Source organism: Mustela erminea, chromosome 14, assembly GCF_009829155.1.
Source record: "Mustela erminea isolate mMusErm1 chromosome 14, mMusErm1.Pri, whole genome shotgun sequence".
Lineage (NCBI taxonomy): Eukaryota > Metazoa > Chordata > Mammalia > Carnivora > Mustelidae > Mustela > Mustela erminea.
The window spans coordinates 92,065,304-92,090,752 of NC_045627.1; the positions used below are offsets into that span (position 1 = coordinate 92,065,304).

The 25,449-nt window shown below is 55.3% G+C and overlaps 3 protein-coding genes across 8 annotated transcripts; 1 reads left to right on the plus strand and 2 right to left on the minus strand.

Annotated features, from left to right (window-relative positions):
- Positions 1 to 253: 253 nt before the first annotated feature.
- LOC116572847 (translation initiation factor IF-2-like) lies at positions 254 to 1,527 on the minus strand. The gene is made up of 2 exons (XM_032312213.1): positions 1,289 to 1,527; positions 254 to 1,184 (listed from the first exon to the last, which is right to left on the minus strand). Exons 1-2 carry the CDS (start codon positions 1,525 to 1,527, stop codon positions 254 to 256), a joined length of 1,170 nt encoding a protein of 389 aa, XP_032168104.1.
- On the plus strand, positions 382 to 10,097 carry LOC116573041 (zinc finger protein 717-like). 6 transcript variants are annotated; one of them, XM_032312653.1, is made up of 7 exons: positions 382 to 470; positions 2,800 to 2,984; positions 3,075 to 3,260; positions 5,963 to 6,031; positions 6,195 to 6,321; positions 6,568 to 6,660; positions 9,089 to 10,097. In XM_032312653.1, exons 3-7 carry the CDS (start codon positions 3,240 to 3,242, stop codon positions 9,973 to 9,975), a joined length of 1,197 nt encoding a protein of 398 aa, XP_032168544.1. In that variant the 5' UTR covers positions 382 to 470; positions 2,800 to 2,984; positions 3,075 to 3,239; the 3' UTR covers positions 9,976 to 10,097. The 6 variants fall into 6 exon arrangements, with proteins under 6 accessions (XP_032168544.1, XP_032168549.1, XP_032168546.1 ...); XM_032312658.1 differs by lacking the exon at positions 5,963 to 6,031 and having other exon boundaries at positions 3,075 to 4,498; XM_032312655.1 differs by lacking the exon at positions 5,963 to 6,031.
- Positions 10,098 to 13,751: 3,654 nt separating this feature from the next.
- On the minus strand, positions 13,752 to 21,604 carry SYCE1 (synaptonemal complex central element protein 1). The gene is made up of 13 exons (XM_032312659.1): positions 21,402 to 21,604; positions 18,657 to 18,719; positions 18,043 to 18,102; positions 17,656 to 17,730; positions 16,996 to 17,043; positions 16,691 to 16,745; positions 15,925 to 16,014; positions 15,593 to 15,656; positions 14,759 to 14,825; positions 14,558 to 14,681; positions 14,374 to 14,484; positions 14,151 to 14,238; positions 13,752 to 13,903 (listed from the first exon to the last, which is right to left on the minus strand). Exons 1-13 carry the CDS (start codon positions 21,469 to 21,471, stop codon positions 13,826 to 13,828), a joined length of 993 nt encoding a protein of 330 aa, XP_032168550.1. The 5' UTR covers positions 21,472 to 21,604; the 3' UTR covers positions 13,752 to 13,825.
- Between the last annotated feature and the right edge of the window lie 3,845 nt (positions 21,605 to 25,449).

Consider the following 25,449-nt stretch of genomic DNA (forward strand, 5'->3'; position numbering starts at 1 on the left):
TAGATAAACCTAGTTGATCAGGTAGCAGTGGGGCTTGAGAGGACTGACAGCAACTCTAGAAGAAGGTCTGTGGGTAAGATGCGGTCCAACACCATCCCATGCTACAGAGAAAGTGTTCATGTTTCCTCCATACGAGGATTTGACCAGTTAGGGACAATGTGTCTCATTCGGTGAAATCAGGATCTCCCCGGTATCCTCACGAGGTTAGAGGCCAACTCCCTGGCCCGCGCCCGCTCCCGCGCAGCGGGACACATCACCCACCAGGGCTCCTAAAGGACTGGGCGCAGAGGCCTGTGGGAAATGTAGTCTCCCGCGACAACGACGGAGGCCCGCGCGGGACCCTGGGTCTTCGGGTTCCTTCTGCGCACGTGCGGACCCGCCCCGCCTCTTCCGCCCGGAAATCCGGCTCCCTGCGGGTGTCGGCAGCTGTGGCTGCGGGTCCCGGTACGTCGGGTCCTGTGTCCCCGAAGGTCGGTGCGAGGGAGAAAGGGGAGCCCTGCGGCCGGCGGGAGCTCGGCGGGGGCGGGGCCTGAAGTGCAGGCGCGACCCGTGGAGCGAGACCCGGTGCGCGGGGCGACGGGGCTTCGGGGCCCGCGGGTCGGGCGCCAGCCGGGCGCCCTCGGGCTGTGCTGGCGGCGGTCGCTTGGCCGGAGAAGGCGCGCTGCGGGGGGCCCCCGGCGCGCGCTGCGGGGGGCTGGGCCCGGCGGCGGCGAGGGCGGGGGCGGGTCTGCAGGCGTGCGCGTGCGGGTTCCCGCTCGGGCGTGGCGCGAGCGTCTCGGTGCGGAGTGCGGGGGCCCCGGTGCGCGGCGGCGTCCGCGAAGCTCCTCGCGGGAGCGGTCGTGCGCGGGCTCTCTTGAGGCTCCCCCGAGGCCGGGGGTCGGGCCCCCCGCGCCTCCCGTGCGGTCTGCCGAGCGCTGTGCGGTCTGCCGGGCGCTGGGCTCTGCCCCGTGTGCAGGACCCGGTTTGCAGGCGCCGCTGGCTCGGGCGCGATGGCGCGGCCCCCGACGGCCGTCCGGTCTTCTCTGGAAGGGGCGCCTGTGACTTGAGCGGAGGCGCGAGAGTCCCGGCAGGGAGAGGACCCCGGCTCTGCGTACGGAACAGGGCTGGGGGTGCCACCTCCCCAGAGGCCCCAGAGGCCCCAGAGGCTGCGAGTGACGGGAAGGGTGGACCTGCCCTCGGGAGACCTGCGCCAGGCCGAGAGGGGCGGGCGACGGCGCGAGGGGTCCCGCGCCCGAGGGGTCTGGTGCGAGGGGGAGGGGTAACCTGCCGAGGCTGAGAGGCCGCTCACCCCAAACCCTGCCTGGCTCGGTTCTCCTCTCCCGGCTTCTGTTGCCTGAACTCCCTCGGCTGGCGCGGCTGGCGCTGCCTCCCGCGCTCCCCGCGGTGGCCTGGGAAGGCTCTGCGGGTGCGGCGAGGGAGGGGTTCCAGGACGCGAGTGGGCTGCGGGCTCCCCGGCTTGCGCGCGTCGGGGAACCCGACCTGGGGGTGCTGTGCGTTCTCTTTTGCCACAGTGAAGCCACGGCCCATGTCTGTTCTGACCAAGGCGGCCACTTAGGACAGCCGCTTCCTAGAGGAACTGCCTTAGACATGCCTGTCCCACTTTCCCTGATGTCTTCTCTGTCCTGCGGGGCTCGAGGCGTTTCCGGGGCAGGTGTTCCCACGAATGCCAGCGACCTGTCTGCGAAGAGCAAAGATTCTACAGCGCGATGCCTGCAGCCTGGTTTCCATTTTCCGTTGTGTGAAGTGGGAAAATCGGCCGCAGTGTTCTTGTCTAACGCATCTCCCGGGACTGCAGATCCAACCCCGCATGCGCCCGGCTGTGACCAACAGACTCGCGGCGCCAGGTACCGGTGTTAAGACGGGTGTCTGCGGGCTCCCCACGGCGGGTCTTCCAGGGCCTCACTGGCGTCCAGCGAGCGGGCAGTCTTCCCACCCCTCAGAGGTTCGGTGTGGGTTGTCAGGTTCTGTCGATGGTCCTCGGTGTGTAATTCAAGACTCTCTCCCCGTGTACATACTGAGTTCGGGGGTTCAAGTGTATCACGTGAGCATTTGCTGGGTAACAGGCCAACCGCATTCAGTGGCTTTAAACAACAGTCATTTTAGGTTTTGAGGTCCTCTGGCTCAGCACTTGGGGCTGGGTGTACTCGGTCGGGTCCCGTCGGTGCCTGGTTCCCACGAGAGGCCGTGATCTTCTGGTGCCAAGGCTGGGGTCGGTTGGTGAAAGAGGATTTCGTTTCCTTCCTGGTGGTCGGTGCTGGCTGTTGGCTGAGCCTCGTATCAGGCCAGTCCCGGGCCTCTTCACGGATGTCCGCGGAGACGCGCTCCTCCACCTGTGTCCAGGGTGTGCGCTGCGTTCCTTTTGACGAGAGCAGGTCACGTGGCAAAGCCCACGTCCTTGTTGGAGGAAGTGAGCCGAGGGGAGCAGGTCATGGAGAACCGTCACTGGAAGAGTGCCCTGCAGCACAGTGTCCCATGTCCCTTACGGGAGTCTCTTCCTGTAAAGTCACGGGCCAGCAGTGTTGTTGCAGGGTGTCTGCTTCTGTGAAGACGAGCTATTTACACCGCGGGTGTCCTCACGGAGGCACGACTGTGAAGCCCTGCGTCTGCGTCTCTGCTAATAGGATCATGAACAGTCGTTGCTTTAATGAGCATCTTCAAGATCTTAAATTGATTCTTTCTCTTCACTGTTGATAAGTCAGTAGGGAGTGTGTGTTTTGATGAACTGTATGTATAAATTAATGGGCCTGTAATAGGGTCTTTCCTGCCCTTTCTCAAGGTGAAAATTCTCTCGTCCCACAGGAGCAGCACGCTCGCTCCCTCTCGTCTTCTCTGGCCACTGTGGAGAGCTTCAGACAGGAGAGTCCAGGAGTGGGAGCCGAGCCCCAGCGTCTGGTCCCGCAGCCAGTCCGTTCGCCTCCTGTCCCAGGGGTCCCTCCAGAGCCCTCTGTGGTTTCCCGGAGCAGCGGAAGATGAACACCTCTCTGGTGAGTTGTCCGCTTGTTTGACGTGGCGCTTCCTGAGCTCGGAGAGGAAGGGCTCAGGCTTTATTTATTTAATTTTATTTTATTTCTCAGTGTTCCCGATTCATTGTTTATGCAGCGCACCAGTGCTCCATGCGGTACGTGCCTCCTTAATAAGGGCTCATACTGTAAAATAGAAAAGTAGAAGTCGGTAAAATGCAGCTTCGGGGTGATACGCGGAAACACGGGAACAGTGGCATGCGGATGTGGACAGGTTAAATGACCTTCGAGTCATCCAGGGTGAGTGCAGGTTGGTCTCTGGGCTTTCTGACGCCGCAGCAGAATGACACACAGTGTTGCTGCCTGTTCAGAAAGGACCCTCAGAAGAAACGTGTCCCGTTCTCACAGGACCTGAACATTGTAGGCCCAGAAGTCTGAAGTGGTGCCTTTGTTGGTCACACGGCTGAGGGGGCGGACAGCGGTTTGCCACCAGTCCGGAAGGTCACCTGGTGCTGGACTGCTGTTTGCCTGAGAAGCTTTGCTAGAGTCGAGTCCCAGGCAGCTTCTGGAGGGCTCTGCTGGGTCCACGGCCCCACTGCAGCCACGGCCCGAGCCCTGCTAGAGTCAGACCCTGGGGTGTCTGCAGGTCTTACCCTCCACGTGTTTCTGTCAGCCGGTCTGTGTAGGCTGTGTGTCTGACTGTGGAGAGTGGTGGTTTCTGAGAGAGAGTTCACGGCTCGTTTGCACCTTACCCTCCTCCGTGTCGTCTTCATCCATGTCTTCTAAGTGAAGAAATAATCCTACAACCTACAGAGCAACCCAGATTATGTCTGATTCAGTGACGGTGCTGTGGGCTGTGCCTTACTCGACTCTTCTGCCGTAGGAAAAGTGCCGTCCAGGGTCTTCTCCTGGACGTTCTCGTCTCTTAGCGTCTGGGGCGGCCTCCCTGGTGGTTTCTTCTGCTTGTTTCCTCTCCTGAACGCAGCTCATCCAAGGGTTCCGATCTGGGCCCCTTTTTCACACTCTGGTTTTCCTGCACTTGTCCGGCCCTCTGCGGTTGGCGGTCCTGACAGCGCCTCTCCCCAGCTCGGGCCTCTTCCCGAGCCTTTCGACCACTAGTTCACGCCCCTGGGGAATGTTTTCGTGCAGCCGTTCCAGAAGGCACCTCACGCGGAGTGAGTCCTGTGGGAGAAGCACATCTTCCTTTCTTCTCTCACGTGTCCTTCTTCGTTAGCCAGCGACCGACACGACCAAAATGGAGTTTCTCTTCTCCTGCTCTCTGCCCCCGAACCTCGGCTGGCGTCGAGATCTGGACACTTGGATCACGAGACGGAGCCTCCGTGTCAGTCACACCCCACTGCAGTCGTACAGAACAGCGTCACTGTCCTCCACGTCCTCCACGTCCCCGTGCTCTTTCCGCTCGTTCTGGCCGGTGCTGACGCTTTTCCGGGCTCCGTAGTGCTGCCTTTGACAGGCAGGCGTGGAGTTGGAATCCCACAGTGTGTGGTCCTTGACGCCTGCTCCTCTCACTTCCTGGGGTGCGTTTGCGTTTCCTCCCCCGTTCTTCCCTTGCCCCGATAGCTCCTTTGTCTTCAGCCCCACGTGGCATTCCGTTGTCAGAGGGGAGCGCAGTTGATTCGTGCATCCGCTGAAGACATTGGGTCACATCCAGGTTTGATGGTTATGAATAAAGCGGCGGTACGCATCCTGTGCTGGTGTCCACGTGGACGTGCGTTTTCAGCTCCTCCAGATGCGCACCAGAGGTGCGGGGCAGGGATCGTGGGTTGGGCGTTTGTGCTTACCTGTGCAGACGGTACCAAACTATCTCCCAAATGGCTAAACCATTTTGGTGCCTCGCTACGGCAGCCGTAGCAAATTAAAACTCTGCACTTCATTCCGTTACCTTTTTATTCACTCCTCACAGGGTTTACCACACAAGTCGTTACCAAACATACTGAGTAGTAGTGCCCTACTTCATAGAAAATAGGAACTTTTGAACAGTATAAATCCATTTGCTGCCCCGTCATGTGTACTGTGGATAGTAGACACGTGTGTACATACTGAGCCTACAGACGTTATGAGTGCCCTGTACATCGTTGCAATGTTTTCCCTAAAGGATCATGTCATTTATAGACGTAAGGAAGAAAAGTGCATATATATATATATATATATAGAGTTCCTTATGTTTACCTACACATTGGCATTTCCAGTGATCTTGATTCTGTCTTATGGATCCAGATTATCTGGTGTCACTTTGTGTCAACCACGGAGAAGGTCCTTTGGCATTGTAGTGCCATCTTCTGATGATGAATTATGTTAGTTTGTGTTCCTCTGAAAATGTATGTATTTCACTTCAGTTTTGTAGCATAACTGCTCAGTGGGTGCAGAATCAAGGAATCGAAGGATTTACATTCACCACGTTGTTTCCGATAAGTTGCCCGTCCTTCCCCGTACTTGAACCTGAACGTGCTTGCTCTTTGGCTGCTTTCAAGGTTTCTCTCTCCTTTTTTTTTTTTTTTTTTTTTTTTTAAGATTTTATTTATTTATTTGAGAGAAAGATAGAGCTGAGTGAGGAGAAGGTCAGAGAGAGAAGCAGACTCCCTGTGGAGCTGGGAGCCCCATGCAGGACTTGATCCCGAGACTTCGGGATCATGACCTGAGCCAAAGGCAGTCGTCCAACCAGCTGAGCCACCCAGGCGTCCCAAGATTTCTCTTTATTCTTGGATGTTGGCAGGTTGGCTGTGATGTGCCTAGAATAGTTTGTTGGCTTTTTGTTTTTTGTTTTTTTCCTAAATCTAACTTATGGGCACTGAAGTTAATAAATCTGTATATTCAGATCATTCACGAAATTTGGGAAGGTTGGAGCCATTATTTCTGAAATCTGTAAATGCTCTATTTTTCCTCCTTTCCTTACGGAACTCCAGTTACATGTTGTTAGACTGTTTTTTAAATTGTTCATGGGCCTCTTTATTTGTCTTCATTTTTTTCTCTCTCTCATAAAGATTAGAAAATATCTGTTGATCCATCTCCCAAGTTCAGAGACTTTCTTTTGCTGTTGTTTCCAGTCTGAGGTAGGAAATTTCTGCTGTGGGATCTCTTTACCTTACCCGGCAGTACAGACTACAAACCATGGGTGTATTTTGTTCAAGACCAAACACACAAAAAAGAATGAACTCCTAGACTTCCTGTTCTGATCCAGGCTGATGCCTTGAATTGAGGCACATGTCATTCCAGGAATTGGTGTCCTTTGAGGACGTGGCCGTGAACTTCTCCTGGGAGGAGTGGCAGGACCTGGATGATGCTCAGAGGACCCTGTACAGGGCCGTGATGCTGGAGACCTACAGGAGCCTGGTGTCCCTGGGTGAGTGAGAGTGTCCCGGCAGGGGCAGGCACTTTCCTCTTCATGGTAAAGGTGCAGTGGTGTATGAAGTGAAAGGCTGCTCAGGGTTAGGCTCCGCGGCCCAGGAGAATGTGCGTGCTCACCCTCTAGTCGGAGGTTCATGTTGGCCCTTCATCGTACAGTCCTTGGAGCTGTGCTCATGTCATTCTTCAAAGGCCCTGAAACTGAGGCAGTTGGTGAAAAGTCCCACTTATTTCTGATCAACAGGACACTGCATTTCCAAACCTGAGGTGATTGTCAAGTTGGAGCAAGGAGCAGAGCCGTGGGCTGTAGGGGAAGCCCCAACCCGGCGCCTCCCAGGTCAGTGAGTGCATACTGGGCAGGGGTCTATGAAGAGAAGAGCACAGCCAGTGTGGGCCGTGCCGGGCTGTTTTCCCAGGTGCTTTTCCCAGGCCCGGACCTCAGGAGAGGGAGTCTGCATGGATCACGCTCCTGCCTTCTCTCTCACAGTGTGGCTCTCACCCACAAATGTCCCCTTCTTTTCTTAATTGCCCACTCTTTTCTTAGACTTACCCAAAATCCATTCCAGAATTTTCTTCATTAGCCGTTGCCTCTGGGTTCAGAGGTGCCCTCCTTGCATACACTGTTCCCTTTCGAGTGTTTATTTATCCCTCATTTATTCTTTCGACACAGGTAAAGCATGGGTCATTTTGTAGTTGTGGGGATTGCAGTGGTAATCAAATACATGCCGTCCTTTCTAGGAGATTCCTTTCAGTTGAGTCAGAATGAAGCAAATACACAGAACACTAAGAAGTGGGTCACAATCAGAAATAATGTTTTACCACTCTGAGAGAAAAACTGCGGTGTGTTATTTTAGTAGGGAAGCCCAGAGAAAGTATTTTTGAGGGAATTATCAAGACTTTACTTTCGGATAGCTTTAACCTGAGGTGATGATTTAGATTTTCCAGTGTTGACAACATAACCCATACAGGGTATAGTGTCTGCAGTAGAGATTGGGTGTCACTATTAGAAGCTGCAAACTAGAACAGTCTTTAGCCTGACTGGTATCTGAGGCACAGGATGAGAGTAGGTTGCCCAGGTACTTGCTAAGGAAGTAAGGGAGTGCAGGACCAAGCCTTGTCAAGCGCAGAATCAGTGTCACAGGGGGCGGAGAACCATGCACAAGCTGCAGTGTGGAAAGGGGTGATCCATGGCATGGGGGGAGAATCTGGAGTTCATGCGTTCTCAAGGCCAGTGGAGCCAGGGGTTTTAGGATGCAGTTGCTCCTGCTAAGTAGCCCAAATATAACAGAGAGAATCCAGTCCATGCATGGACTCCATTTCCATTGAAAGTAGGACACAGCTGATAGTCCAAAGTTCAAAACAGAAGCCTTTAGAAACAGCACATTGTCAAGTAGGGATGCACCAGCAGGAAGCAAAGCACAGCAAAACAGGTGAGACTGCTTTTCCAAGAAGCAGCCAGAAAAAGACTTTTCAGAGCTCATGAGTGCAGCCTGTGTTGCAGAACCTAAATTGTTTAGACCAGCAGGGAGGGTAGCCCAGGGAGGAGAATTGGAACTTGGTTGTAAGAAGCCAAGGCATAGGGTTTCATTAGGAGTTAGCAGAAATCTGTCTTTGGCTAGCATGGAGAAGGAGAGAGGATGCCCATAGACATTCCCCAAGAAGTAGTGAAAAAATAAACATGGGTGCAGATCCTTGTCCCTAAGCAGTATCCCTGCTTAGGTGAAAAATGGCCGTCTACTGCATCCTAAAGTAGCCAATCCAGGACAGTCCTGTCACCTTCAAAGCTGAGTGATGAGGAAAGGCCAAGCAAAAAGGACTGCGCAGTTATTGTGAGAGAAAACAGGAAACAGAAGGAACACAGGTGGCAGATGAAAAACTCAGCCGAAACTGCGGCTAGGGAGTAGGTGACTGTTGGGACTTCCTCCTGGATCCAGTAAGGAAAAAAGAAACTTAAAAAAGCAGAACTGAGGGCGCCTGAGTGGCTCAGTGGGTTAAAGCCTCTGCCTTTCGCTCGGGTCATGGTCCCAGGGTCCTGGGATCGAGCCCCACATCGGGCTCTCTGCTCAGCGGGGAGCCTGCTTCCTCCTTTCTCTGCCTGCCTCTCTGCCTACTTGTGATCTCTGTATGTAAAATAAATAAATAAAATCTTAAAAAAAAAGAACCGACAAATAAAACCATGATTTGATATTCAATAATCTATTAGTGTCATTTGTTACATGATTTTGTTAGGGAGAAAAATAATATGCTTATCATAACATACCCATTATCGATTCTTCAAAATTCATATCCTGCTGTTGTTGGGTCCGTTATAAAAGGCACGAGGCGGAGACAAAGTTACGCAAAACCTTATTCTATGCCAAGCAATGGCCAGTCAGACTGACCGGCCAGGGCCGCCTCCAAAGAGAGCGATGCCCCTTGGTCTTACAGGCTGGTTTTTATAGGGCACAATCGCAGACATCTGCATAGGTGGCTTTGGCTGATTGGATGTCTCCTACCTGTGTGTTTTAGTAACGGTTACCTGGAACCGATACTAGTAACTGCTGAGGCATTTATTAAACAACCAAATGGCTATCTAGGCAACATGGAGTCACTCTGGCTAAGCAGGCCCAAGCAGGCCCTAGGGGTTTAACAGGTTTTAACGTGGATTCGGCCCCAGTACTGTGATGGAAAGAAACGGCATTACTCCTGCACAAACCTTCCGTAAGAAATGCTTAGAGGTGGTTACCAGACGTGTCTGGTAACATGGTTACTTCGTCTCATTTCAGATGTCCAGGGTGCAGGTGACCTGACGGAGACCTGGCAGGACCATCAGAGCAGACATGTGGGGCAAGTTGGGTTCTCCAGCAACAAAAGGTCAACTACGAAGAGAACCGCCTTGGGCAAACCATTTAATTTGAGTGCAATCCACATTTCAGACCTGGTTATAAATAATGGAGACTGTTCAGGAATGAAGCCAGAGGAGTTTGATGTGTGTCAGAACATGTTTGTCCCTGGTGAGCCTGATGAGATGCATGGTGGAGAGAAGCCCAAGGACTGTAATGTGAGCGGCAAACCCTTCGGGTGTGAACACCGTAGTTTTCATCAGAAGGGTCAGATTTTGCAGCCACTTTTTGAATTTGGTGGGCAAGGGCATGACTTGAACAGGGAGACAACCACCTTTACACATAGCAGTGCTCCTGTGGGAGAGACTGCCTATAACTACGATGACTGTTGGAGAGCCTGTGACAAGTCTGCTGTCGTTGTCCGAGAGAGAACTCACATAGGGGAGGCTCACTGTAGGTGTAACAAATGGGGGAACACCTGTGTAAAACCAACCCAATCGAATCTTCACAGAGCTGATTTGGAGGAGCAATGCTGTGAACGTGATCAAAGAGGGGACAGTTTCAGCAAGAAATTACACCTTACTCGGCTTTCAAGAACTCAGGAGAGAAAACTTTTGAATGTGACATATGTGGCAAAACTTTCCACGCAAAGTCTAATCTCCGTAAACATCAGAAAATGCACCCAGGGGAGAAACCCTATCAATGTAGCGAGTGTGAGGAAACCTTTATCAGTAAAACAGTTCTTACAGTACGTTGGAGAACTCATACAGGGGAGAAACCCTACGCATGTATCGAGTGTAAGAAAACTTTCTGCCGTAAGTCTCACCTAACTGTTCATCAGAGAACCCACATGGGAGAAAACCCATATGAGTGTTACGAATGTGGGAAATCTTTCTCTGTGAAAACCAAACTCACTGTGCATCTGAGATCACACACAGGGGAGAAGTCCTATGAATGCAACGAGTGTAGGAAATCCTTTTACCAGAAGTCAGCCCTCACTGTACATCGAAGGAGTCACAATAGAGAGACACATCATGAATGCAGTGATTGTGGTAAAACCTTCTGTAAGAAGTCCATTCTCACTGCGCATCGGAGAACTCACACAGGAGAGAGACCTTATGAATGTCCAGAATGTGGGAAACCCTTTGGCCATCGCCCAGCTCTTACCGTACATCAGAGAACTCATACAAGAGACAAACCTTATAGATGTAACGAATGTGGGAAATCTTTCTGTGTAAAGCCAAAGCTCACTGTGCATCTGAGACTTCACACCGGTGAGAGACCATATGAGTGTAAGGAATGTGGGAAAACTTTCTACCAGAAATCAAAACTCACTGTACACCAGAGAACTCACACAGGTGAGAAACCTTATAAATGTAACAAGTGTTGGAAGACCTTTTGTGAGAGGTCAGCTCTCAATAGGCATCAGAGAACTCACACAGGAGAGAAGCCCTATGGATGCAAAGAATGTAGGAAGACTTTCTACCAGAAGTCAGCCCTGACTGTGCATCAGAGAACTCACACAGGAGAGAAGCCCTATGGATGTAATGCTTGTGGGAAAACCTTCTGTCAGAAGTCACACCTCAGCAAACATCAGAGAACTCACACTGGGGAGAAGCCATGTGTGGCAGAGACTGGCGATATGTACACCAAAACTCACTTTCTCTTTGTGTTGGGCACACAGTTCGCCTGCATTTCTCGGCTCCCGTTTACTGTGGGTGGAAGCACGTAATTGAGCTCTGGCCAAGAGATCATGAACACAAATTATGCACATTACTTCCATGCCTGGCCACAAAAAAACTTACTTGCCTTTGCTGATTTTTCATTCCTGGAATGCATACTACCCACAGGTATGTTTTTGGAGCCACATGGTGAAGATGGCAACCAGGACTTAAGGCAGAAAGGACTGACTGGGGAGGGCAAAGATCTTCCCAACGCTGCCTCACAAATCTTCACCTGCACTTACCTGAGGGAGAAGTAGTCACTGTTGGATCCTATGTGTGACCTATTTCCAACAATGTGAGTCCATTGTAGCTAGTTCAGTTTGCGAATTTGAGGTCGGCTTCTGCGAGACGTTACCAGTCCTTGTGTAAGAGAGTCACACAGGAAAGAACCTTTTGTTGTCACTTTTCATCCCCAAGCAATGGATGGAAAAATCAAAGAAATCATAGGAAAAAAGAAATTCAATAAATGCAGGAATGACTTTATTGGGCAGAGACAGGTCATTGAACACTGAGGATAAAGTAAAACCTTATAAATACCTTTAATGTGTCCACTTTTCAACAGAAGGTCTAACTTTGTATCTGAGTTTTTCATGAAGCGAAAACTATCAGCTTAGGTAATGTGGATAAAAAAATTTCAGATAGAAATGATACTATATTAAAGAAGATTTTTGAAAGACTATAGACCATTTTTTCTCTGGGGTGATTTTTGCCTCTATGGGGACACTTGGCAATGCTACTCCTGGTAAGTAGCACAGTCACTTCTGAATTTTTCTATTTGGGGTTGTTACAGGGCCCACGAAGATCCTAAGTGGTGGAGAAGTAGAGTCCACCTTTACCTGTTGATGTAAAGGCATCTCACAAGAGTGTGTGGCTGTCTCTGGAAAATACAGTAGGACACCACCTGCTTTCTGGCTGCAGAGTTCACATCACTTATAAATGCACACTACACTAACACTCAAAGAATTCCAACTTATAAAGCTGTTTGGCTGAACATTGAGGACATCGTCATCTGTATCAGGACAAGGAGCACAGTCTCTTTGGGAGCATGCCTTCTGTGTGGTTCCTCTTAGCCTGAAGCCATGTGACCTCAAGTGGCCACTTAGATGGTCCACAGCATAGCATGGAGATGGGGAGACTCCGTCCACTCAAAGGGGAGGGCAACTGGGAGGCACTCAGCCATCCGTGGTCCCCACGAACTCTGAAGTCTAGCAGGGCACCCCATCAGCCCCTCGATCAGGGTGCAGTGGGTCTGAGAGTGACTTCCAAAGCTCTGGGTTCTGCACTCTGTCATCTCTCTTCTACCAACACATAACCAGCTTTTTGTTTGTTTTTACACTAACTAGTTTCTTCAGGGGTATTTCCTGCCCAGAGGGCTCTTTTCATTTGAACTGTTTCTAAACTTACTTCAAATTGATTTAATTTCCTTTAAAAAGTTTTTGGATTTTTCATCTATTAAATTATAATCCACTCCATTAGATGAAAGCCATCCCCCACCACTCTGCCTCAAGCAGAGTGATGTGGGGACAATGCCCCTAAGATTTGCAAAAACCCTCTGTGTCATCTGTCATGAGGATTTACAAGGCTTAAGAGACTCAGAGGGTCTTCAAGCAGCATCCTTGGTCTCAGATTTACCCTGAGGCTCCATTTTGCTGATACTGTCCTGAATGTGATCTTTAGCCTGAAGTCATTTCCTATCTCAGGGATCCTTTTTTCTGCCTGGAGAACCTGGGAAGGAGGAACAGTTCCATTTTCAAACCTGGGAAGTCCTGGCTCCTTGGTATTTTGTCTAGATTCATCTTTAAGACTGAACAGTTTCTTTTAGCTCATCTGTCTCTACGTATACCTTCTGGTAAGTGACGCCACCAGCTACGTTTTTCTGTTCGTCTCAGCTAGGGACCCACCCTAGGTAGCCCAGCTCTGTGGTGATGGGGCTATATTCCTCCTTTTCCAGGCGACACGATCTTTGGGTTTCCAAGGAAAGGGCCAGCATTTCTCATCGTGGGCTTAGCTGAACTGCAGTTCTCTGAAGTGATGTTTCCATTGTCGTGCAGGGGAATAGACCAGTTTCCAGGAGATACGAGTTACTTTGATGATACCAGTTCATGTATGATACAGGTCTGATGAACCCCATCTCAGAACACCGGGAGGTTGATGCTTAGTGTGTCATATTTTTCCATTCTTCCACAGAAACGGTGCTCTCCAGACTGGGGGCCTGTTTGGACCCCTCTCCATCCCACCACGTTACTGTCCTACCTGGATGCGGGAGCCTTTCAAGAGAAGGCATCTCTTTCTTCATAGTCACTGTATTTTGGCTTAGGATCAGACTCTGACAAGCCTTGCTACCCTGAATTGGGCAAGTGCATTTACGTGGCTTGAAACATACTTCAGAAGTACACAACAGTCTTGGGTGACTGAGTCCCAGGACACTGAAGAACCCTAACACACTGTGTTGTAGTGTCTCGGTTACCTATTTTGTTCCACAAGAGCACAGACTACACTTGGCCTCCAACTGTGTTTCTTTTTCTCAGCTAATTGGTGGGGACTGTGGGCAAAGGACTGATTGGCCGAGAACCCCAACACCCTGCTCCTCATTTTTGGGATTTCTGGGATCCCGTATAATCCAGGCCTGAATAAGGAATTGAAACAATCACAGGTGAGTCTGCAGAATGTGAATCCTTCTGCCTGGAGACCTAGAACCACAGGTTAAGTCCTAGGAATGAGCAGAGCAGAGACTATAAGGTTAGGGAAGCACTTACTGAGTACCTGCTGCAGAACTCTGGCCGAGGCCAAGAGGAGATGTGGCCAGGGCTTTACCAAGTCTCGAGGGTCAAGGGTCTTGGGCCAGACAAACCCTTCCACCCGTGCACAAACTCTGCTGAGGCAGTTGTACTGAAATAGTGCTTTTATTTCTTGAAGTTCATGGAACATGCTCCAGGGCAGGGAGAGTCGTCCTTGCCTAGGAGGGCACAGGGCCTTGCTTGGTGGGCAGCTCTGGGTCTTTCTCCTCAATGACTCCTAGGAGCTTGGGATTGGCCTGTGGGAGGTCAGGGTCTGAGGAGGGAAGCCTCCATGCATCCCTGTGACCACACCCTCACTGGGACCTGCCTCTTTCTAACCCACGCCGCCAACCTCTGCACTTTTGTCTTGGTTGTGCCCTGAGAACACCCTTCCCCAAAGACTCAGATCCTCTGAGGACTCTGTGGTTCCCCTTCCTTGCTTTTCTGTGCCCTGTTCCTTTCGTGAGCTATCTCTGCTCCCTGCCACCTAATTCTAGGACTCACAGGTTCTCCTGGGCCAGCCCCTTCCTCTTGTTTGCTTTGGCCTTGAGCAGGGATCTGCATCCCAAGCTTTTCCAGCTCCTCCTTAAGCCTGGACCAAAAAGGGAGGGTCAGGGGGAGGAAAAGGGACAAGACGGTGTGAGGAGACCAGGAGATCCATGAAAGGGGAGCCGAGATGCCCTCAGCCACTGTCCCCTTGGGTTAGGGGCCGGGCCTCCATGCCCACCTCTGCCTCCTCTGCTGCAGCTGCCGGCACTTCTGCTGCAGCTGCTCGTGGTGCCGTGCCGAGGCCTCCAGGAGCTCCTGGGCCTTCCTGTTCTCCTCCTCAAACAGATGCCTGAGGGTGCAGCTGTCAGCCACGGCAGCTCCCTCCTCCTCCCCATCCCCTGTCCCCGTCATCTTTATCTTACACTGCAGCTGCTGCTTCCTGGCTGCGGAGAAAGAGCCCTTCAGCAATGGCCGAGCAGCCATCAGCCCCAAACTGGGAGCACAGGCGATGCTTCACGTCCTCCAGCTTCGCCTCCACGAGCTTCTCTGCAGCAGGAAGGGACCGATGAGCAGGGCAGGCCAGGGCAGGACACATCAGGGTCGCCCCACCCGCCAGGCCTCACCTTCTTTGAGCAGTTGCTCCTTGCTGCTGTCCAGGGTGCCTATCTCCTGGGCCATCTGCTCTGGCCTCTGAGTAGGTAGAGAGGAGGCCTGTCCAGGTGTCCTGTCCTCCTCTCACGCACCTCAGAGAACCCTACCTGGATGTGGTCCCTACTTAGCCTGCCTCGCTTCCTCCTACTCTGGGCCTCTGGGCACACAAGGCACATTCCGGATTCAGGGCCTTAATGCTTCTCTCCACCACTGTCTCGGTCTCACCCCAGATCCTGTGATGCTGCGCTAGGGAGGCCAGGAGGTTTGGAAGCCTTGAAATCAGGTCTGAGGCAAGTATTTCTTACAGGGGATCCTGAAAACCTTACGAGTCAGTCTGTGCCTGGAGAATCAGTCACCAGACTGCAACTGCAGCTCCTCTTCCCTCTGCATGGCTTCTCCACCGAACCCCTCCGGCCTAACACTGATCCTCTCTGCCCCTTTTATTTGGCACCGGGACCCTTGGTTTCCCACTCTCTGCCCTGTACCGGTCATCGCTGCTAACACACCCAGGGATCTCCCTTATGGATAACCTCTCCCTGGTTTATCAGGGTTCCTCCTGGCCACTGAAGAGGGCGGGGGGCGGGGTGGGAGCAGCAGGGATGGACGGGCAGGATCAGTGAAGTGGAAAGCACTGGGTGGTGCCGAGGGACTGAGCTGAGGGCCATTTTATGTATGACCACAAGGGCTGGATCAGGAGCTGGGTGTGGCAGGTGTGAGGAAGGAGGCCTGCAGTGGAACCCTGAGTTTTGGGCCTGGGACTTCCAGGAAGATGTGGAAAGTGGTAGGAGCAGCTTTGAGTGACTCACATGGAACTTCCAGAGGTCCTTGTGCTGGCCCATCAGATCCTCCAGCTGCTCCTCAAAATCCAACCTGTGGACCAGTCACACAACATGAGGCACCACGGGCTGAGACGCCCCCCCCCCCCTTGGCCCAGGCCAGGGGTCTTCATGCACAGACCGTGGGAGACGTGCTCCTGTTCTCTGCTCTGCAGGAAGCACCTGCACCACCTTGACCCTCCAAGCCTCAGCCCCGCCAGCTCCTCTTCTAACCACCGTTCCCAGTATTACCACATCCACAACCCATCCCAACCCATCGCCCCCATCCTGCCTGGCACTGGGCACTGGGCTCTGGGCTTTACCTCAGTTGCCTCTGTTTGTTCTTCTCTTCCTCAATCTGGGAATTCAGGGCAGAAATTCGCTCCTTGCACTCCTGCAGCATGGTCTGCTTCCTGGGAAGAGGCAAGGCGGCCCTCAGTCATATTCTCTCAATGTTTCTGAATGACGGGGCTGGGGTGGGCTCCTGCCTCCTCTTGGGTCTGTTCTGGCTTTCCGGGATGAGGCCCTTCTTTAGTAACTTCGTGGGGGGTGGGGCATGAGCCCATGACCCTGGAATCCTGTTGCGAAATCAGGGAGCTCAACGCTGACACACATGCACAAGCACACATACATACGGATCTCATCCAAATTTCCCACATAGTTCCAATGTTGGTGTGTGAGGGCTTAGGGGCACAGATCACAGAATGAGCTAAATCAGGGTTCAGGAAGTGGAGAGATGGATTCACAAATACTGAGGTGGATGGAAGGACAGTGGACAAATAGAGACACACTGGTGGCTTGATGCCTAAATGAAGGGGCAGACGAGCGAAGAGTGAGCCAAGGAGCCGATTTTAAGAAGAGTCACAGGCATAGAATACGAAAGAGCTGAAAGCTCTAGCAAATGAATGATTATCCCCGTAAGTCCGGGTACCCTCAACACTACTGTGCACCATGGGGCCAAGGTGGGAAGCCATGCACCTGGCCTCTCTGTTTCACAGATTGGAGACAATGTGACCTGTGGATCCAGAACTGATTTTCCTTCTTTCATGGAAGGGGAGAGCAGAGCAAGTCCCAGATGTAAGCTCTTACCTCTGTGCCTCACTTTCCTTCTCCTGGCAGTGGAGCCTGAGGATCCTTAGGGTCTCTGCAGGGAGAAGAGCCAAGGGCCCCATGAAAACCCATGGAAGCATCAGGATTGGGCATTCATGACAGGGTCAGATAATGTGAGGTCTTATGGACCCCTGATAGGACTTTGTCATTTGCCGAAAGTGTGGTGGAAGCCACAGGAGGGCTGCAGGCTGATTCGGGTTTCAAAGGGCTTCAGCTGCTCTGGAGAGATTGGCCTCTGCGGGGTGACAAGGGCAAAAGCCTGGAGACAGAGTGGCTGCAATTACCTTGCTTTTTGTTCAAGATCTCTTTCAGGTGTACTTTCTCTCCAGTCACTGGAAAACACAGGAACACATTTAGGCATCAGGAGGCATCACCCCATCCTCAGGGAGCGCATTTGCCCCTCGTCACACAGGCAGGTTGGGACAGCACCACCTCAATCCCAAATGTGGACCCCTTGAGTTGATCCCCCTCCCCTCTTGAGCCCACACTCCGTCTAAGCAGCAGAGGGCCCTGGGGTTGATCAAGGCTGACTGTGAGGACCCTGTGGAAGGCCAGTGTGTCCTCATGAACGGGAACAAGAAAACACATCCCTCGGACTGGGACATGGGCTAGGAAGAAACCCAGCAAGCAGTTAAGGGGAATGCGATCAGGTGGGGACAGGGTGCTGTCTCTAGATGGGATGACTCGGGGGAGGCTGACCTGAGAAGGGGACACTGAAGGTAAGAGCTGCTGAGGATGTCGGCACCAGCAACCTGCACTATCTGGGACAGAACAGCCTAGCAAAGGCCCTGAGGTGGGATTATGCTTGGAGGAAACACTCCTACCCACAGAGTGGGGCTGCAGAGGGGTAGGAGCCCTTGGTCACAGCAACAATGTTGTGTCCGGAATACTGAGTTCAGGAAGGCCTGACACTTAAGACCTCTGGGTGAGCCCAGCATGCTTACATGAGTCCATTTCCCTCTGCAGGGCTTCCCAAACAGCCCGGGCCTCTCCCAGCTCTTCACTGGCCTTCTTTTTTGCTGTGCCGAAAAGCAGAACAATGTGTAAGTGCAGCCTCCCACTGCGTTATTCCTTGGAAGCTGACATTTCTCATGTCTTCCAGGAAATCTGGGGTGGGGGCAGATTTTAAAGCAAGAAATGAGGCTTCCAGAGCACAAGCCTTTCTTGTTGGGCTCAGCTGAGAGCAGCACCAGGCTCATGGGCATGTGACCACAGCAGCTGCATTTAGATGGTCCCATCCTTGGTTTAATGATTGCTGCTGCTGTCACGACCGACTCAGTCATCTTTGAACAAGGAGCCCTGCACATCATGGTGCTGGTGCCTGAGCTCACCTTGCTGAACCTCATTAATCCGATGAATCAGGACTTCAACCCTGGGCTCCAGGCTTCCCGCTGCAGGAAGGAGAGAAGTTGAGTGGAGAGGAGAGCAGGCAGGGGGAGCTGGGGGCCCTGCGGGGGCTTCCCTGGCTAGGGGAGACGAGGACAAAAATTAATACAGGTACTGAGTCGGGCGGTAGTCACTGCAGCCAAGACGCACAGACGGGCAAAGAATGAGAGAGTGAAGGAGTGGGGCCTGCCCTTCAGATAGGGGAAGGCCTGGTAAGGGCCCCGTCCGCGGGAGGGCAGTTCCTGGGGCGGGTGGAGACAGTGAGGCCTGCCCTGAGGTGGGAACGCGGCTGGAAGGAGGCTGGTCAGCAAGCGGAGAGCAGCAGAGCTAAGGGGGAGGGAAGGAGGTGCAGGCGAAAACCTGGACCCAAGGCAGTTGGGGCCAAATGGGCGGCGAGTTAGGAGGTTTGGGAAAAGCTCTGGCCTTCCATCCACTCATACTTGAATTTTGAATCATGGGGCTGTATTTTTACTTCAAGGAATTAAGCTTTAAAAGACAGAGCAAATGAGCTGATTTCCCAAGTCTGTGAATTGTGGGGGCTACAGAGGGCACATGTGACCTTTCTGCAGCTTCTTCACCATTTCCAGCAAGTCTTCCGTTTTCTGTGAGGATTTGGCTTGCCCTGTGGAGACAAAGCCAAACATGTTAGAATCCCGAGGAGTGGGAGTCCAGCAGCTTTGGCCTGGAACCGAGGGGGGCTCAGGTCTCCAGCCAGAGAGGTACGCCCCCCCTGCTCCGTGTCCTGAGGTGGGTGCATACTGAGTGAGAGACGAGTCAGGCCATTTCACAGTCAACTTCTAAACTGTGACGAAGCCAGACCACAGATTTCCCCTTAATAAAACCCAGGCCAAGGGGAGGGGTGAACTCCCACTGCCTGTAGTAGTCAAGATTGCGTCAAAGCTCATGATATACCAGTGAAAAAAAAGAAGGGGTACAAAAGACCCCCGGAAACAAGGAGTCAAAAATCACTAACTGCACGTGGCTAATTAACTAGAAAGTTCTAGAGTTCTTATAAGAAAAATCCCACAAAGAACAAAAGAAAATTCAAGACATCTCATTTAAAAAATGCAGTTCATCCATGTACACTCATTCATTCTTCTGAAGCCTCCCAGGACAATATTTCATGTTAACCCATTTATAACCAATACAGGCACTTATTTTTCATCCCTTCATGAATGGCAGATCCAAGCCATTATTATTCATGGCACTAACCCATCACAGTAAAGATAACTGGACACTATGAGCCACTTGAGGTAAAAATATAGTATAGAATTTTTGCCAAAAAATCAGACGAGTATCTTGCGAATCCTCTCAACCTAAATACTAACTCAGAGGAAATACAGGGACACAGGACCCATGGGGACGCATCCAGACTGGGAGCTTCATAGGAAAACCAGCTCAGTTCCTCTATCAGCTTCTGCGGGGAAAGGGAGAAAGAAGAGCCTTGCAGACTGAAACGGATTAAAGAGACGAAGAAATCAGTCTAAAAAATGGACACATTTAGATCTTGATTCAAATGCACTTTAAAAAATGTTGATGACGCAATCAGGGCATTTTGGAAACTGACTGGATAATGGATGAAACGGAGGAATTACTGTCGTAGTTACTCAGCTCTGACGTACTACTGTGTTTCGTTACCCTTTAGACACCTGTTAGAGAGACGCATGGAAATATTTAGGGATGCCAGGCTACGAGGCCCGTGATCCTCCAATGCCACAGTGGAGTGGGCGGCAGCGAGGGGGGAGGATACAGAGCAAACAAGGTCGGTCAGAAGCTGGTAACTGCTGAAGTGGAAAGATGGGTTCACGGGGTAATTATACTTTGTTCTTGACTTTTGTGTATGCTTAAATTTTTCCATAGTATGTTTCAATCAATATAAAGCAGGCTAGCAATCATTCCTATAAAGGGTGGAGAAAAGGAGCGAACGGTGAAGCAAAAATTATACAAATGGCCACTAAATATTTGAAAAGATGCACAATCCAGTCATAATGAGCTAAAAATAACATCTTGTACCTGTCCGATCGGTAAAGATGAATAAATCTGACAATGGCCAGTGAGATCGCGTTTACTGAGAAGTTGTGGAAATAGGGTCCACAGCTCGCATCCCCCGTTGCTAACATCTCTGAACCCGAGAAGAAGTCGCAGACGACGCCTCATGACCCCGTGACGCCCCAGTGTGAAGTGCCAAGTACACGGACACCCCCCCAGGCAGTGACCACCGAACAGCAGGTGTTGAACTGGTCTGGTCTGGGGGCGCCCGGTGGTCAGTCGGTCAGGGGTCTGCTTTCAGCTCAGGTCACGATCCCGCGGTGCGGGAGCCTTGCTCAGCAGGGAGCCTGCTCCCCTCGGTCGTGCCCCGCCCCCGCCCCCAATAAATAAAATCCCAGGGAGGGAGGAAGAAATACGGCATGTGCTGTGACCACACCGGGAGGGGACTGGGTCGTGACGGCGGACGGAGCGCCTCGACGAGACACGGCCAGAACCGCCCGGCTGCGAGGACGCAGACCCCGGGAGCGGGTTTCCGCCGGCGGCAGACTCCCGGCCTCCCGGCCTCCGAGCCGCGGTCTGCAGGGCCAGTGGGCCTGGAGCTTCGCGGCGAGCAGCGCAGCCGAGCCTGGCGGAGTAACCCAGCGGCCGGCGGACCAGAGGCGCCCAACGGCCCTACGGAACGGGTCCCTCGGCGCGGCCGCGGCCGGTGCACTCGAGGGCGGGGAGCGCCTTGTACCCGGCCCCGCGCCGCCTCCGGGCGCCGCCCCGCTCCGAGCGCGCTCAGGGCTCAGAGCCCGCGTGCGCAGGGACACCGAGGCGCCGCGGCGGACCCCAGGCTGCCCCCGGCGAGGACGGTGAAGGGAACCAGCAAGGCCCGTGCCGCGGACGGCGCTGCGAGCAGGGGCCCGGGGGCGCGGGGGGCTCCCGGGAACGCGTCCGAGCCGGTTCCTGCCGCCGACGGCTTGGCTCGGGGACAGCCCCCGCTTCCCCTCGGCGCCGGGCGGTGAGCGCGCTCCGGAGGGCCTGCGCCGGGCTGCCCAGCCGCGTCCCCTGCGCCGGGGGCCGTCGGTCCGCAGGGCGCGTCAGGAGGAGGCCCCGCGGGGCGCTGCGCGGAGCCGGTGCGGCCCGACGTCGGTAACGAAACGCCCCGCTGAGGGCGCGTCTGGGGCCGTCCCGACGCCGCCGCCCGCGGAGCACCGGGGCTTCCCGAGGGGCCTGGCCGCCGGGGCCCAAACGGCCGGGGTCGTTCCCTCGACAGCGCGCGCCCGTGGTCAGTCGGCCCCCACGGCCGTCCCTGCGGGCTCCCCTGCGCTACCTTCGGCCTTCTCAGCCCGCTCCGTGGCTCCTGCCCGTTCCGCGTCCGAAGGCCCCGGCCGCCCGGCCATCTCCTCCGCTCGCGGGCGCCTGGCGGGGGCACCTCGGTGGGGATTGGCCGAAACTCGCGCCCGCGGCGGGGTTTCCGGCCGCACGCCTGCGCACTGCGCTTCCGAGCGCGGCGGGCCGGGTCGCAACCGCCGCGGACGGGCGCTAACGCGCATGCTTTAGGCCGTTTCGGCCGCACGTTCGGGGGAGGTGGGGCTGCGTGCGCGGGGCTTTGCAGCCTCGCGATTGGCCAGTTGAGAAGTCGGGGCCTGCGCAGGCGCAGACGGCTCTGGAAGAACCGCCCCCGTGGCTGCGGCGGCGGAGGTTGGAGCGAGCGAAAGTGCGCCCGGCTGCGGGCGTGGGGTCGGGTCTTCGGCGCCGGAGCTCGTCTCTGCGCTCGCGGCGCTGGAAGTCCTGGGGCGTCAGCTTTGCGCCGCGTGGCGTTTCCGGGCGTCCGGCGCGGGGAGCGGCCTCGGGAGAGCGGGGCCCCGGTAGCGCGGGCGTCGTGGGGCTGCCGTCGTGCCGGCCCCGCCTGGAGCTCGCGGCGCTTCGTCGGGGCCTCCGGCTGCCCCGTGCGCCGGGCGCGCTGAACCCGCAAGGCTCGGGGGCTCTGTCCGAAGCGTCTCTGCGCGCCTCGGGGCGGCGGAGCGGCTTTGCGGACGGGGTCGGGGCCGACGCGCGGGCGGGGAGGCGAGGGATCTGCGGACGGGCCGCGGCCCGGGGCGAGGGGCCCGCGCGGTCGGCCCCGGGGGACAGGGCGACAGGGCGCTCGTCGCGGGGCGCGTCCGGAAGCGCCGACCCTCGCGGTCCTCCGCTGCGGGCCGCTTCGGTGTGGCGTGCCGCGCTGCCCGCGAAGTGCCGCTTGCTCTGACGTTCATTTGTTTTAGTTTTAGGGTTATAGATCTTATTTACTCACTTTCATGTTGATTTTAGGTTTTAGTGTTTACAGATCTTATTTATTTACTTGAAGATCACACGGAGGCGGTGCGGGGGAGCAGGTTCCCCGCCGAGGGAGAGCCCGACGCGGGGCGCGATCCCAGGACCCCAGGACCATGACCCGAGCGGAAGGCAGAGGCTGGGCCCGCTGCGCCCCCCAGGCGCCCCCAAAGTGCTGTTTATTCTACCGGCAAACGATGGGTTTTGGGGTTAGCAGAGAATCAGGACGGGGCCGGGGACAACCGCGCACGCGAACCCCCGGTGAAGCCGCAGAACCGGCGAGAAGAGGCCCTTCCGCTGCGGCGGACGGGAGCGGGTCGCGGGGGCCTGCGGCCTGGAAGAGCCGCGGCGTGTGCTCGGCGGCGCGCCCCGTGCACGGCGCCCCTCCCGGTGCTGTAGGAACCCCCCCGCCCCGGCCGCGATCGGCGCAGCGGAGTCTTCGGCTTCGGGAACACTTGCAGCCGCGGGGGGCGGGGGCGGGGGCGGGGGCGGCGGGACCGGGCGGAGGCAAGGCCTGGGGTGGGAGCCTTCAGTGTGCGGGGCGGGATTCCGTGCTGGGGGGACGTGCTGCGTTCTGCGGCTCGCGTCCGGCGTCTGACCAGCCGACTGTCCCCGGTCGCGGGCTGTCCCCGGCCGCGGGCTGTCCCCGGTCGCGGACTGTCCCCGGTCGGTCGCGGACTGTCTCCGGTCGGTCGCGGGCTGTCCCCGGTCGGTCGCGGGCTGTCCCCAGTCGGTCGCGGACTGTCCCCGGTCGGTCGCGGACTGTCCCCGGTCGGTCGCGGGCTGTCCCCGGCCGCGGGCTGTCCCCGGTCGGTCGCGGACTGTCCCCGGTCGGTCGCGGACTGTCCCCGGTCGGTCGCGGACTGTCCCCGGTCGGTCGCGGACTGTCCCCGGTCGCGGGCTGTCTCCGGTCGGTCGCGGGCTGTCCCCGGTCGCGGGCTGTCCCCGGTCGCGGGCTGTCCCCGGTCGGTCGTGGACTGTCCCAGGTCGCAGGCTCCCTGGCGAAGTCGCCGCGCGTGCAGACTGGGGTCCGTTTCGTTCTGCCGCCGCGACCCTTGCAGCCGCTTCTGTCCGGCTTTCAGGGCTGTTCGGGCTCCGCCGTGTCTCACCCGGTCTCGGGAGGGTCCGGCTGTGCCCGGTCCTTCGTGCCCTCAGATGCGCCCTCGGACGTGCCCTCAGACGCGCTCTCGGACGCGCCGCAGGCTGTTGCTGTTCCGCGGAAAATGCCTCCGGAGTCTGGAGCTCCCGACGGGGCCGGACGAGAGTGGGAGAAGCTCGCAGGTTCGCTGGCGTCTTCGGGGGTGGATCAGCGTCGTCCACTTGGGAAGTGACAGGTTTTCACATCTTGGTTAAGTTTGTTCCTAGATGTTTTATTGATTTTGAGGACATGGTCAGGGACTCGGTTTTCTCAACTTTTCCTGGGATGGTTTGCTGTGGATGTGGAAGGAGCGGGAGCGCCCGGACCCGCCGGCGCCCTCCTCGGCGGACGCGCGTCCAGTTGGCGGGACGCACAGTGACCGGAGAAAGTGAATTTGCCTCTGTGCCTACGAAGAGCCCGGAGAGACGTGGCAACTCCACCATCAGGAAGAAGAGGCGTGTATGTCACCTGAATTAGGGACCAGGCACCTCAGAGGGAGGGAATGCACTTCCCAAGGAACAGAGAGTCCGTATGTTCGTGTGCTCTCGGACACTGAGGTGCAGCGAACTTAGCTCAAGTGGACCTGATAGGTTCCTCCCTTTCTGCCAGACCTGGTTCATAACGAGTTCGTTACCTGATTGGTGGTGACGGCTCTTCCTGGAGCCAGGCCTCTGGGATGGACGCCTCCAGCTCACCCAGTGGCTAGGGTTAGGGCGGAGGGCTCCGGCACGTCTGATCTGCCAGCTGTGTGGCGAGCGTCCCAGGGACTGGGTGGAGGGTATGGGTCAGGGTGGGTCAGGCTTCGGGTTTGGGTCCCGGGAGGGGGTACAGAATGTGGGGGTGGCCAAGGGAGGCATGCAGGTTTCTCCTGCTGTCAGTCCTTGGAGAGATTCCAAGTGGCACAGTTTCCTTCTGGGTGACAGGCTGAGTCCTCTGGTATGGCTCAGAGATGCCCACGTTCCCCCAGCTGCTGGTGGAGTACCTGTTCCTCCTCTTTAGGGAGGGCTCGCTCCTGCACCAGCGGTGCCTCATCTCCTGCCAGCCACTGCCTGCTCTCAGTCTAGGAGGGTGATACCCGGGGGACAGAGCTGGTGCGGGTGGGACATGGTCTCCCAGGAGGCCTGAGGCCAAATCCCCACGGTGCTCACTCCTCGTGTGGGCTCACTGTGCCACGTCCTCTCAGGCTCCCTGGGTCCAAGTCATCCTCTGCTTGGGACCATCCTTGGCTCAACTCCACGTGCTGGGAGTGGGAGCAGGTCATGTGGACCTTCTGCCCTCATGCTCCCATGCCTGTAATAAGGGCGCAGTCTGGCCTCCCAGACTCATCCGAGGAGACCCAGCACTGGAAGATGGAGGCCACTGCAAGGGAGATTCCAAGTGACCCCAGGGGAGTGCTCAGGCTGTGCACAAAGCACTGAGCTCATGGGACCCAGCATGGAATGTAGGCACCAGGCCACAGGGCATGAGAAGTCCTAGCGGGGGAGGCTCTGGAAGGGGTGGGGTTTGGGGAGGCCACAGGAGAATTCCAGAAGAGGTAGGAAGGTGGGAGGTGACAGGACAGAGCTTCCCAAGGACGTCGAGGGAAGAGTCAGAGGATCGAAGAGCCCTTTGGGAAAACTCCGAGGTCCTGGAGATGTTTGCTGAAACGCAGTCATTTGGTCACAACCCCCCAGTTGACCCTGGCTGATTTACTGTTTGTTAGATCTCACATTGCATCAAGTCTAGGATATATTTACTGTCACTTTTTTCAGGACTAGGTGTTTGTAGAGCGAGTGCTAAGCATGGGTCTCCATTCTTTCTGTGCAACTGGCCTCTGTTTTCAGGAGCAGATTCCTGGTGCTCGTCCCCACTGCGAGCCCTGAGGACTGCCCCTGTACCTCCCATGACGGACGTGACCACGTGAGTTGAGGGGGTGCTCACTGATGAA

Excerpts from the sequence above, each read along its gene's own strand:
- LOC116573041 (XM_032312652.1), top strand. The coding sequence starts at position 5,918 with ATGGGCCTCTTTATTTGTCTTCATTTTTTTCTCTCTCTCATAAAGATT. Across the intron at positions 6,322-6,567 it reads CAGGAGCCTGGTGTCCCTGG|GACACTGCATTTCCAAACCT; the intron begins GTGAGTGAGAGT and ends TCTGATCAACAG. Across the intron at positions 6,661-9,088 it reads CCCAACCCGGCGCCTCCCAG|ATGTCCAGGGTGCAGGTGAC; the intron begins GTCAGTGAGTGC and ends GTCTCATTTCAG.
- LOC116572847 (XM_032312213.1), bottom strand. The coding sequence starts at position 1,527 with ATGGGCCGTGGCTTCACTGTGGCAAAAGAGAACGCACAGCACCCCCAG. Across the intron at positions 1,185-1,288 it reads CGAGCCAGGCAGGGTTTGGG|GTCTCCCGAGGGCAGGTCCA; the intron begins GTGAGCGGCCTC and ends GGCCTGGCGCAG.
- SYCE1 (XM_032312659.1), bottom strand. The coding sequence starts at position 21,471 with ATGGCCGGGCGGCCGGGGCCTTCGGACGCGGAACGGGCAGGAGCCACG. Across the intron at positions 18,103-18,656 it reads GGTGAAGAAGCTGCAGAAAG|CGGGAAGCCTGGAGCCCAGG; the intron begins GTCACATGTGCC and ends TCCTTCCTGCAG. Across the intron at positions 14,826-15,592 it reads AGGACCTCTGGAAGTTCCAT|AGGCCAGAGCAGATGGCCCA; the intron begins GTGAGTCACTCA and ends CTACCTACTCAG.